The sequence below is a fragment of the Carex rostrata genome, chromosome 1 (assembly GCF_964058835.1).
Source record: "Carex rostrata chromosome 1, lpCarRost1.2, whole genome shotgun sequence".
Taxonomy (NCBI): Eukaryota; Viridiplantae; Streptophyta; class Magnoliopsida; order Poales; family Cyperaceae; genus Carex; species Carex rostrata.
The window spans coordinates 130,084-143,282 of NC_135918.1; the positions used below are offsets into that span (position 1 = coordinate 130,084).

The 13,199-nt window shown below is 43.6% G+C and overlaps 1 protein-coding gene across 1 annotated transcript; it reads right to left on the reverse strand.

Moving 5' to 3' along the window:
* Positions 1–8,420: 8,420 nt before the first annotated feature.
* LOC144564103 (uncharacterized) lies at positions 8,421–12,219 on the reverse strand. The gene is made up of 2 exons (XM_078313626.1): positions 10,166–12,219; positions 8,421–8,475 (listed from the first exon to the last, which is right to left on the reverse strand). Exons 1-2 carry the CDS (start codon positions 12,217–12,219, stop codon positions 8,421–8,423), a joined length of 2,109 nt encoding a protein of 702 aa, XP_078169752.1.
* Positions 12,220–13,199: the final 980 nt, after the last annotated feature.

Consider the following 13,199-nt stretch of genomic DNA (forward strand, 5'->3'; position numbering starts at 1 on the left):
GGGGGTACGGCCAAGCCCAGAGGGTAGGCACAAAATAGGCCATAGCAGGTGTACGATCGTGCATAAGTTAGAGCTCTTGCGTGGGGAAACGATCAGTTTCCTGACAGACGACGGGACATTGAGAGAGAGCAAGAACTCAAATCCGAAACCTTCTCCTTGAAGGAATGAGAGAGAGCGAGGGGATCTCGGCAGTAGGGCCACGGGTCAGAGAGAGAAGAGAGGGCCAAGTTAGGGTTTTCAACGGAGGGGAAGGAGATGGCGAAAAGAGAGATAAAGGGGATTGGGGTGGGGTATCAAGGACAGAGAGAAAATAGAGAAGAGGGCAATAGAGGTATGCATGGAACCAAAATTTGTATTCATTTTGGTTAAATTCCCATTTTCAATAGATTCAAAAATCAAAGCTTTAGATAGCTTCAAGATTCATGCAGATTCAAGATCAAGGGTTTAAACAAATTCATAATTTCAATATGAATTCATTTAATTCAAAATCAAAGGTTGAGATGACTTCAAGATCCGTGCGATGAGGAGATCCAAGGGTTAAAACAAATCCAGAAATAATAGTGGGGTTTCTAATGGATATGAATTGGATATAATAATTGGATTCCAATAACCATTAGTTTGAAAATTTTGTTATAATATTCATATATGCATATAAATATCTAATTTGGCCATATAATTCATTATGCACGAAATTTGTAACTTTTATAAATTTATTTGCACGAAAATTCATATCTTTATATTCTTAATTAAATCTTGATTGATTTATTTATTTACATGAATCCTTTAATTTTAAATTTCAAGGTTTCATAAGTTATATATATCTCGAAATTTCAAGGTTTAAGCTTGGGGGAATTTGATGAGTGTAAAATATGTATACTTTTACCTATGATTTTGTATCAATAACTTGACCAATTTCCATGCATTTAGGTTAATTTAGCATAATTTAGCTTAGTAATAAATCAAGAACCAAGTTACTACTGTTTGCTCATTTTATTTGTAGTTTTGGAGCATTTGCAAGCTTTGGAACGATCTCTGGGGCACTTGGTGCGACCGTATCCACTTTAGAAGAAACCTCAATCGAAAAGGATAAAAAACAACCAACTCAGAGGGGTTGTGCGGCCTAAGGTGAGGCCTTGTCGACCTGCACACCCCTTAGAAGCGCCCGAAGACATGCACAGGACATTGGTGCGGCCAGCCGTGCGGCCTCCCCTTCCCGCACCACGACCCACACACCTCATCAGAAGACACCCCAACCAAGTCAGAGGGCTTCTGCGGGTGAAGGTGCAACCTCCCTGACCTGCACGGGCTCCATCTCTCTTCACAACGCAGCCGACTATGCAGCCTACCCAGTCACGCTTAGCTAGTGTCTTGGCGCCCTGGTAACTTCCGCAAAGTCCCTCGTGGATGTCAAGCAAGATTCTCTTAGCAACGTCTTCAGCTACACATTTCAGCCACGGTCTGACATAACCCCATTTGTACAGATGATTGTTGAATATGGAGTACAAAGGTGCTATCTTTTTGAGGCGTCGGGCTGCTAGTGGGTCCTCGGGTAAGCTGCCCGTGGAGAGAAATGTCCACATCGAGGTCATCCATGTTTCCCTGACTTCCTCTACGGCAAGCACCTCGTGGTCACCACCCGTTATGCTAGAATAGGGAATATCCATCACGATAACCAGCTGTCTTTGTCGAGGTTTCCCGCGGATCCTAACATAGATAGGGCGTCCGCCTGATTGTTCTGGGTGCGTGGGACATACTGTATTTCGACCTCATCGAATTGCCTTTCAAAGTTTGGAAGTGGTCATGGTACTTGCGTAGCTTTTAATCGATCGTGCAGCATTCTTCGTTCAGCTGTCGTACGGCTAACTCGGAGTCACTGTGTAAGTGAACTTCTCAGGCCCTGATCTCCCTAGCTAATCATAACCCCGCGATTAGTGCTTCATATTCGACGGTGTTATTAGTGATTGGGAACTGAAAATGCAGTGCGTAATTAAACATCTCCCCTTGTGGCCCAAGTAAAGATACTCCTGCCCCTGCTTCTTGTAGTGAAGAGGCTCCGTCTACGTAAAACTTCCATTTTCTTCCCAAGTCCGCGGGCATTCCAGAGTATTCAGCTATAAAGTCGGCGAAGATCTGCGACTTGAGTGAGCTCTGAGGGTGAAAAGTGATGTCGAACTCGGATAACTCTAACGCCCATGCCAATAAGCGTCATAAGGATTCGAAATTCGCGAATGCTTTCTTCAAAGGTACCCCAGTGTATACCTTGATTGCATGGGACTGGAAATATGGCCTTAGTTTCCTAGCTGCCTTGACGAGGGCGTAGGCAGCCTTCTCAATTTGGGTGTATCGAGTCTCTGCGTCGCGTAGAACGTGAGAAACAAAATAGATCAGATTTTGTTCCCGACCTTCTTCGCACACCAATGCGGCACTCACCGCGTTGGTTGCTATGTACAGTACTAGTGGTTCCCCCGAGGTGGGTCTACTAAGGCATGGCGGGTTAGCGAGGTACTCCTTGACTTTGTCGAAAGCCGTTGCACACTCATCCGTCCATTTAAATCTAGCGGACTTTCTCATTGCTTTGAAAAACGGGAAGCAAACATCTCCCGACTTCACAATGAATTTGTTAAGTGCGACCAACCTACCGGTCAGTGTTTTGAGTTCCTTAAGATTTTTGGGAGGTTTCATATCCAGAATGGCTCGATGCCTCGCATCAACACCATAAACCCGAGAAATTTACCTCCTGTGAGGGCAAAGAAACTCTTCTTGGGGTTGAGTTTCATCTCAGCCCCATTCAACGCCGCAAATGTTTCACGAAGGTCCTTGATGTGCCCGATGTAGGACATGTTTTTTACGAGGAGATCATCAACGTAAGCTTCCATGTTTCTCCCAATTTGTTTATCGAAGACCTTATTTACCATTCTCTGGAATGTGGCCCCGGCATTTCGTAGGCCGAAGGGCATCATCTTATAGCAATAAAGTTCTGAATGCGTCGTGAACATCATTTTCTCTTCATCCTCCAGGCATATCCTGATCTGATTGTATCCGGAAAAGGTGTCCATGAAGCTTAGAAAGGCATGGCCAGAGGTGGAATCCACCAACTGATCAATCTTAGGTAAAGGGAAAGGATCCATGGGACAAGCTTTGTTAAGGTCGGTGTAGTCGATGCACATCGTCCAGTCACCATTTGACTTCTTCACTAATACGGGGTTGGCAGTCCATTCCGGATGACCCCGACTTTCAGTAATTTCTTTACATCCTTCTTCACCGCCATTTGTCTTTCTCCACCCATATTATGTTTCTTCTGTTATACTGGCTTTGCTCCTGGTCTTATGTGGAGTTTATGTTCAGCTATGTGTCGCGAGTCCCGAGCATATCAGCGGCGGTCTATGCAAAAACGGACTGGTTATCCCTAAGGAAGGCAACAAGTTCTTTCCTTGCGTCGCCTTACACTGCTTTTCCTATGTTCAAGAACTTTCCCACTTCTAGTTCGACTTTCTCTATCTCGTCTGTTGGCTCAATCTGAATTTTGGACTCGGCCTTATCCGTGGGATCCAGCGAGATTTTTGTACCGGGTGGCATGAAGTCAGCGCTGGATTTTACTTGCTGGTTTCGCGGGGAGGTCTTTGTAGATGGTTTCTTACCTACCTAATGTACTGATCCTCCGTGATAGGTGATTGATGTGAGGTAACATTCTCAGGCTACATTCTGTTGCCCGCACTTCTCCCCTATTCCATGGTCTGTATAAAACTTAATCTTTAGGTGAGGGGAAAAAATGATTGCGCCAATCCAGTTTAGCGTTCCTCGACCCAGTATCGCGTTGTATGCCGAGGGAGCGTCCACAACCAAGAAATCAACCACTGTGTCTACAACTTTTGGCGAAGTGCTGAAGGTGACCTTAAGCTGCACCATGCCTTTGGGTCGTAAGGTATGCCGTGTTTCAACGGCGCCACCACCTTTTGCAGTATGCCGTGTTTCAAGTTCATTTTCTTAAAAACGGATAGGTAAAGGATGTCCGCCAAACTCCTGGTATCAATTAAGATTCTTTTTACTCGGTGTGTCTCGATTTTCAGGTTGAGGGCAATCGGATCGTCATGTGGGCCTATTATGTCTCCCTGGTCCTTCTTAGAGAATGATATAACTTCGGCTGCACGTGATCTCTTCCTGTCGAGGACCACGAGCTAGCTCGAATATGTCTCGCACTATATGGAACATCTCGTTCTTTCTCATAATGAAAAGAGCGTATCGGGTGAAGTGTGGGCGATACCGCTCATCTCCGGATTCTCATTTGCCTTCTTCTCTTCTCGATGGTATCCTTCGAGAAGGATCCTGGCCCCAGGGTTTCTCCCTTAGAGGTCTGGTATTCGCGACTTACCCCCGGAGTGACCAGAACCTTGACTGCTTAAAGCCACCTTCATCTTTCTTTGCCCTGATATACCCTTCTGCAAAGGCTACGAATTCTCTGAGGGTCTTGACATTCTTACGATGTGCATTGTACCTTAGCATGCCTGGGCCGCCTTTGCAAAGTCCTTTCTTGATTGCGGCTATTGTGAATTCTTCATTCAAGTTTTGGATCTTGCGAGATTTCTGGATGAAGCGGTTGACGAACGTCCTCGCTCTTTCTCTGAGTTCTTGCACAATATTGAGCAACATTTCGCATGTGATTGGAGGAGGCTTGATGATAGTGTACCTCTCTAAAAAAACTCTCGCGAGGTGTTTGAACTTCCTAATAGAGCCGCGAGGTAGTCCCATGTACCAGTCCCACACCTCTCCATATAAGCACGTGGTGAAGACTCGACACATGATTAGGTTGGTGGCTCCCAAGAGGTGGAGTCTCTCCCCAGTACCTCGGAAGTTCGACAATGTAGTTGGGTACTTAAAATCTGCCATCGACGCCTGGTAGATGCGTTTGGAGAGTGGTCCCTCGTCCACGCCGAGGTGTTGATCGTGTACCTTCCCCTTCCCCACATCTATCTCGGCCAACTCTCGGGCTACTCCTTTCCTAAGCATGTCTCGGATTGCTACCATGTCGACTGTGCCTGATGAATAGGGCTGTGTTGATGATGATTCCTACAAGTGGAAGTGGAGGGTTCCCTGCGAGTTTGTCGAGTGCGGGCCGGACTTTCGTGGGGTGCCGAGCTGCCAGTGTCTGAGGTGTCTTCTTTTGTAGTGTAGCTTTCCTCCTCGCACTCCTCGGAATTGTCTCCGCTCTAATCTTCATCGCCATCACCATTATCTCCATCCCTATCTCCTCCCCCGTCTCCTTCTCCAGCCTGAATATTGTCTTTTTATGCATTCTCGGATCTCGCTTGCTTGAAGTCAGGCAAGAGGTTGTGCTCGGTCCGTTCCTCTCCAAGCTGTACGGGCGGACTATTCTCCAGGTTTTCTCGTTGGATTTCTACTGCATGGGAGCAAAAGCGGGTTGGTTGTTTCGAGGCGGGGGAATGCGAGATCGTCCAGGGATCCATCTGCGAGAAGTAGTGAGCGAAAGGAGTTGCATAGGGATACTGATAGGGAGACGGGTACCAAGGCGGGTAGAAGTGAAGTGGGTACCAGGGCGGCACGCTCTTTGATGGAGGGGATCCCAATCTGGAGTCATGAGCGACCAACCTAGGTGTTTTGGGTTTCACTCTTACCCTTCTCGGGCGGCGAGTTGTGGTGTTACCTAGGTTTGTCCCCTCTGGATTGACCACAGGGTCAATTGTGCCATCTATTGTTGTCTTGCCTATGTCCGGGTTGGGAGTGATGACTCCTGGCCCAGTCTGATCTGTTAGTGGAATGGTATGGCTGGTGCCATTGGTGCCTCCAGAGGGCAAAGCGGCATCATCCTTAGCGGACTCGGGCATCTTTGAGATGACCTCGGAAATACGGGCCAAGTCATCGACACCGATGTTGGACTTGCATGGATTTGTCATCATCTTGCTCTTCAGTAAGGCAGTAAGGGCCCCATGGTGGTTGATACAGGCTATCTCGGGGGCAACGGGCCATATGCTAAAATGGCCTGGATTGGGCTCGTCCTTCTTGAGGTAGCAAGCTGAGAAAGGGAGGTGGTTATGAGATCATGTGATCGTGGCAATGATATAACTAACGACCATGCGATGTCGTGAACGGTTACACTATAACTGACGTCGTGAGTAGTTATGAGTGGTTATCACCCAAGAGGCGACTTCAGAGCTTTAAGCCGCGAGATACAGGCTATCTCGGCCCATTTAAGTCGGTTAGTTCTGAGTTCTCGTCATGACAGTCTTCAATTATGGGTTTGCATTGTATCTCGGGCTGGCCTCACAAATGCGAGGTCCTAATGCCGGCCTTATTTGTGGCCCATATTGAAGCTAAAAGGGCCTTGGGAACATGGTCTTATCACGGTCATCAACAAAATTGTAAGGATTTAGATATTGTCATTCATTGAAATTAAACTTTAATTTATTATATTATAACATGTTGTCATTTTAGGAAGAACAAGAAGCGGCTTTGAAACAAGGCTTGTTGGCCATCGAACGATACGACGATATTCTGGAAAAATCTCTGGCAAATCCGGAACATCCTGGGAGGGTGAGAGGAGTGGGAGATCTGGTTCCAATAAAAAAACATACGAGAAGAGCTAATTACAGAAGTGACGCACTTCCTTGAGGTCCGAAGCAGAATTTCAAGCGAGAGTGGAGGATAGAGTAAGAGGAATAGATGATAGATTACGGGAAGAAATGGAAGCAAAATTTGCATTTTTGCTTCAGCAGACAATGGGCCAATGAGAAAAGACGTATAGCCCAATAGTCGTTCAGAGCAGCTGCCAGTCAGTCAAACCATATGCAAATCTTTTTTTATTTTTCTGAGGTAATGCAAATTCATATTTGAATCGGTAGGCCTATGCCTTAGTTTCATACATATTCAGATTTTAATTTATTTTCCATTACATGTCTTAGTTTCATACATATTATTTTATTCGAGTAAATACATATATTTGTATAGGAGGCAAAACTAAGCTACAAACTTCAGGTGGTTCTAGATGGGGACATTGTTGTAGGGGCCATAGGGACAATTCATGTTCCAGTTGTACAAGGTGGAACAATTCACAGTAGGCCTATGCCGCCCGACCATGCAAGAGTAACAGTGGATGCTATTTGCGATGCGGACTATATAGACACCCCCTTACCTGTACCAAATGGTGAGCTGGTAGCCTTAAAGGATGTCCTCGGCAGTTTCACTGCATGGCCGATGTCCATGATATTGACAGATTTAGTTGAGGTATATTATTATTACAAGTTCTTATACTTCTTAATTTGTATCTATATAATAGAGTTATAGTTGATTCTTGATTTTATTTCAATTTATTATGAAATTTTTGCAGGAACCACGCAAAGAGTTGGGACGAACATTCAGACATTCAATCAGCTGCATGATTGATTTTTGGACTAAGATGGCAATGCATTTTGTATCGATCCGCCACTTGATATTTTTCGTTCAACCGAGTCCATATCTGTTTATGCAGATGATTTTGCGGCCTTGCTTACACCACGGGAGTGGCTCATTGTACTAGTTTTTTAGATCTGGATGCTGTGAGTTAATATTAGTAATAATTGCAGAAGTTAATACTTTTAATTCAAATTTCAAAAAATTGAGATCACCTGTATGCCTTTTTTTTGCTGGTATTGGCAAAAATTCATCAAGGAGGAATTTCCCGATGAGTAGGTTGGTTTCATGGACCCCGCAAGAACATGTGCTGACATGTTGATGAAAGACCGAGAAAGTGTTCTTCAATACATAAGGAAAGCACTCAAAGAAAATCGAAACGAGAGATTGATATTCATATCTTATCATCAGATGTTAGTATTATATATATATTCTAATTTTATTAAATTTCTTTCAATTCATAGAAATTATATAATATGACATGCTACAAACATAACATGCAGAGATCATTGGGTATTGGTCGTTCTTATACCAAGAGAAAGTGCATTGTACGTGTTCGATTCCGATAAGAAGCATAAAAGAATGCTAATGATCACTGCTGCGGTCGAGGAGTAAGTGTCTTCCGAAATTTTACGTTTGTTTAGAATGCTAATGATTTTTTTATTATTTTATCATTTTAAATATCTCTCGTAAGTACTGATTTTTCACTGTGTTCATATTTCAACAGTGCCTTCCGCAAGGAAATGTGTACTTCTTTAAAGGTTCATAACAATTGCAAGGTTATAGTTGTAGGGATTTCATGTGTATGTCAAGCGGGTAAAAATAAAAAAATTTAACTCAATACACAATGGATCTCATTTGTATGACAATTGCAAGCAATATTACGTTAAATAAATTCTTCTAGCCTCTCATGTGCTTCAAATAAAATTAAATAAATTTATTTCTCACAGAAGATGAGATAAGAATTCATACCTAAAGAGATTGTCAAATCTCTTATTAGAGGGAAGTCGATTTCCCTTCTAGATCTCTTGGAACCGCCGTTCTTTTGGAAGCACCTCTTGGTTCACCTTGAACCTAAACAACGAACTAACACACCTCTTAGATAGATGGATGTGAAGTTCAAAACTTAGATCCAACCACCTAGCAAGAAGAGATTCGACCTAGGACCAAGCCTCACAACTTTCGACCAAGGAGAAGCTTTTACAAATTTCGGCCAAGGAAAGAAGAAAGGGGCTACTCAAAGAGAATTTTTGGCTAAGGTTGATATCTCCATATTATGTCTAATTTACAGCCCTAATTTGCACTTAAACCTGTGTTTTAAAGCCTATAAATGTGGACTTTTTACTTGTATTTCGAAGAAATGTGGTACTGCTATGTTTTGTTTGGTGTTTTGCAGGAAAAAGGGCGAAAAACTGGATCTGACAATTTTTCATACGGCCTGTATGATATTCCCTACGGGCCGTATAGGATCCGCCCAACTACACAGAAGGTTCCACAACAGAGGCACGAAGTCTCCAAGACAAAGCACAGGCATACGGCCCGTACGGGGTCTCCTATGGGCCGTACGACGCTAAATTGGCAAATCCAGCTGGAATCTGAAATCAGCTGAAATCAAGGAGGCCGAAAAGGAAGGCTCTGGAGATGCGATCTGGGGCATTAAATGAGAGGATTACACACCAAAAAAAGGGGGATTCACCACTGGAACTTGGACAACTTTTCTTGTAGCAAAAGACAAGAGGAGGAGAAGAGAAAGAGAAGTGAAAAACGCGAGTTTGCAACGGATCTTCGGATTTTTCCACTGTTTTGTCATGAACTCTTTTATTTTCTATTATTTGTGTTATCTTATGAACATGAGTAGCTAATTTACTTTATTTCTAGGGTTAAGATGTAGTTTCTAGTTTGGTTTTGTTTGCATGCTACTTGGATTTTGTGTTGAATGTTTTGTTTTTACCTTGTTGAGTAGTATTTTGATTGCTTTATTTGTGCTTGCTTTAATTGATTAGTCATCCCGTTAGATGAATGCGCACATCTAAGTGTTAGGAGCCAAGTCTATGACATTTAATCCAACCGAATAAAGTATATGAAGTAGGGTGAAACCAAGGAGTACCCGAAAGGTGAAACTTTCCTTGAGGCGAAAGTCCTTGGATACTTTTAGTAAACCAACAAGTAACTTGGATAAATTAGGCCAAAATGCGAAAGTTGAGGTTTAACGCATCTAAGAGGGAAGTATTTGAGTCCGGTAATCGGGTACTAGGCCAAAATGCGAAAGTTGAGGTTAGGTATCTAGATCTGGTCGATAGAAACCCTAAACATAAGCATCAACGCAGGAAACAGTAGCTACAGCATTAACTCGGGGTCCCCTACGGGCCGTATGGGAACCCATACGGGCCATATGCCTCGGGGCTGAACAGAAATGAAATCTGAACCCTGGAAACGCCTTTCTATCAATTGAAAACAACTTTAATTCTCTTTTATTGCTTTTTAAACTTGTCATAAATCAGTAGAATTATTAGAATTAAAATCAAACCAATTTCTCTCACTTCTAGAATCTCAAGTAATTTTAAGACGAGTCCGGTTATTTTCTTCCGTCCCTGTGGATCGATACCTGAGCATACTCATCGATAGGATAGTGCACTTGCTATCTGATTTGACAGAGTATAACAAAGGTTTAAAAGGTATAGCTTGCTATACTGAAACTTTGTAGCATATATTCTGTGCGAACAAAGGTTTATGGCAAAAAGATCTATCTTGGAGTATGTGGTACCCCGACCTTAGATCTATCTTGGAGTATGTGGTAGCACCTTGTAGCTGATCAAATAGATCATCGATGCGAGGAAGTGGGTACCTGTTCTTGATGGTCACCTTGTTTAGCTCTCGGTAGTCGATGCACAACCTCATACTACCGTCTTTCTTTCTTACAAACAACACTGGTGCTCCCCAAGGCGATGTACTGGGCCTTATAAATCCTAGTTTAAGAAGTTCTTCTAGTTGTGATTTCAACTCCTTGAGTTCAGCTGGCGCCATACGGTAAGGGGCCTTTGAAATTGGACGTGTGTCGGGGTCGAGATCGATGCGAAATTTAATTTCCCGATCTGGAGGCATCCCAGGTAATTCTTCAGGAAACACATCAGCGTATTCAGTGACTATAGGTACCGTGGAGATCTCTGTTGTGTCTGTGCTATGTTGCATTATGGAGACGATGAAAGCCGAACACCCATTCTCTATCAGCCTCTTTGCTTGTAAGGCCGATATGGTCGGGCATCGGTCTCCTTGTTTCTGGAGTCGGATTGTGAGCTCAGGTAGGCCTGTTCTCTTGATGATCATCTTCCTCCGGGGGCAATCAACGGTGACACCATGTTTAGTCAGCCATTCGAGGCCCAACATTAAGTCATAAAGTCCTGTTTCTGAGACGATAGGGTTTATTGGAAACTCCCTCCCAGCGATTCTTAAAGCTAACCCTATGCATCTTAACTCAGGTGTGGTGTATTGTAGTGCGGGTGTGTTTACGTGTAAGGTTTTCCCAGTGTCTTGAGTTTGTATGTTATATTTGTCTATCCATTTCTTGGATAACACTGAGTGGCTGCACCCGGTGTCTATAAGAACAAAAATTGGGTGTCCAGACAATTCTAACGTACCTGCCATGAGTTCTGTTGCAACTTCCCCTCCTTCTGGTACTTCCTCGATGTTCTCCCCCTCTGTCCCACAGTTACAGGTACAATGATGCGCATGAACTCCCACCCTGCCACCACTCTGGTTCGCATTCCTGTTGTTGTTGAAATTGCCTAGTCCTCTCGCTAATGGTGGTTGGCCAGCAATGTTGGTATTTGGAGCTGAGGGCCTTACGTAGCCACCGACTGGGACTCTATTTGGGTTCACATTCCCTTGAGGTGAAGAAGAGGGACAATCCCTCGCCAGGTGCCCAGGTTTGTGACACCGATAACACAATCCATAAAAGGTATTGCATTGATCCGAGGGGTGGGATCGGCCGCAATGGTTGCACATAACCCTTTGATTGTATCGATTGTCGATTCTTGTATCCCTATGATTTTCTCGTGGCAATGGTGGCCTTGGGTTCCCTTCTACTCTTGGCCGCACGTTCCGCGACTCACCGGACTGATTGATACGAGTATCATAGGATTCAGTCGTGGTAGCCCTCAACATTAACTCTGGTAGCCTGTTGATACTTGGGATGTCGATCATCTGAGCAAAACGGGGGTTTAGGCCACTGAGGTACTGTTGTCGTAGTCGAAACTCATCCCGGATGATATCCGGAGCGTACTTCATCAAATTTTCAAATTTGGAATTGTATTCCACAGCTGAGCCACTTCCTTGTTTAAGGTTAGTGAAACGTTGCCGGAGTGCCTCTCGTGACATTACATCCATGTACCTCCTTTCAAAATGACCCTCAAACTCAACCCACCCAACGGGCCCTGTGGTCTCATCCAAACCACGCTTCACCTCTTGCCACCAGAAACGAGCATGACCTTCAAGGAGCTGAGTAGCTAATTCAACTTTATACTCTTCTGGCGCCCGTAAAATCTGGAACTTGTCCTTAATGTTGGCTACCCAGTTTTCAGCTGTTGAAAAGTCCCCTGTTCCGTCGAACGTTGGAGGGCGTAAGGAGGTGAATGAATGATACACCTCAAAGAATGGGTCCACCTCACGTGCTCTCCTTTGTTCGGTCTCTATGGCGACCCGAGCAACTCTTTCCAGACCTTGTAACAATGCCTCCAAGTGGTTCGCCCTGTTTTGGGGTTCACCTGAGTCGTTTTCATTAGTATTTGCATTTGGGTTGACACGGGGTCGTCCTCTCGTCATTTCTACAAGATAATAGGTTACTATTTATTAATTAAGATATAGGAAAACTACGTGTATGTACCGAAATTATTAGTACTACACTGATACTAAATCAGATTATATATACACGTCCCTAATGTTTTTCGCTCTCTAAGCGGAAGGTTATTGATATTGTATGTGCTGAATCTGATACCAACATAGTTGTCACACCCCGAGACAACCCGCCACGTATTTATACGTAAGGCGTATACACATCACATACATTATCAATAAAATTCATAAATGCCACATCAATCTCACAAATAAAAGTCTTACAACAATAGTTAAGATAGTTCAACGGTGGTCACGACATACATGGTTACAAATACGATAACAACCATGCATGTTGAAGTGTACCAATTTACTGAAAAATAAATAAACGAAAACAAGATAAACTTAAGTGGCATTTATCCTAAACATGGATCCTTCCGCTTTCTTTTACTCACGAACTTGTCTATAGGCCTCCTCTTCATTACCTAGAACCCATATAAAATGGAACGGGTGAGAGATCGAACTTTCTCTCAGTGCGGGATTTAGTTCCAGCCCAGAGTTTATAAAACTTTTACTTTATTCTCACAAACATGAAAAGAAATATAATGCGTATGTCTTTTCTAAATGCAATGCATCATTTATCATTACTTTTACTTTCATATATTTTCACATTCAAACTTGCCTATCCAATGGGAAATCCATCCAACATTGGAAGGCCGCCAAACCACTGGGAAATCCAACCAACAGTGGGAGGTTGTCTCACTAGACGGGGAATCCACCCTACGCTAGGTCTTGACTCGTGACGGGAAATCCTATGTATTTTCTAAATGCAATGCATCATTTATCATTACTTCTACTTTCATATACTTTTACATTCAAACTTGCCTATCCAATGGGAAATCCATCCAACATTGGAAGGCCGCCAAACCAATGGGAAATCCATCCAACATTGGAAGGCCGCCAAACCACTG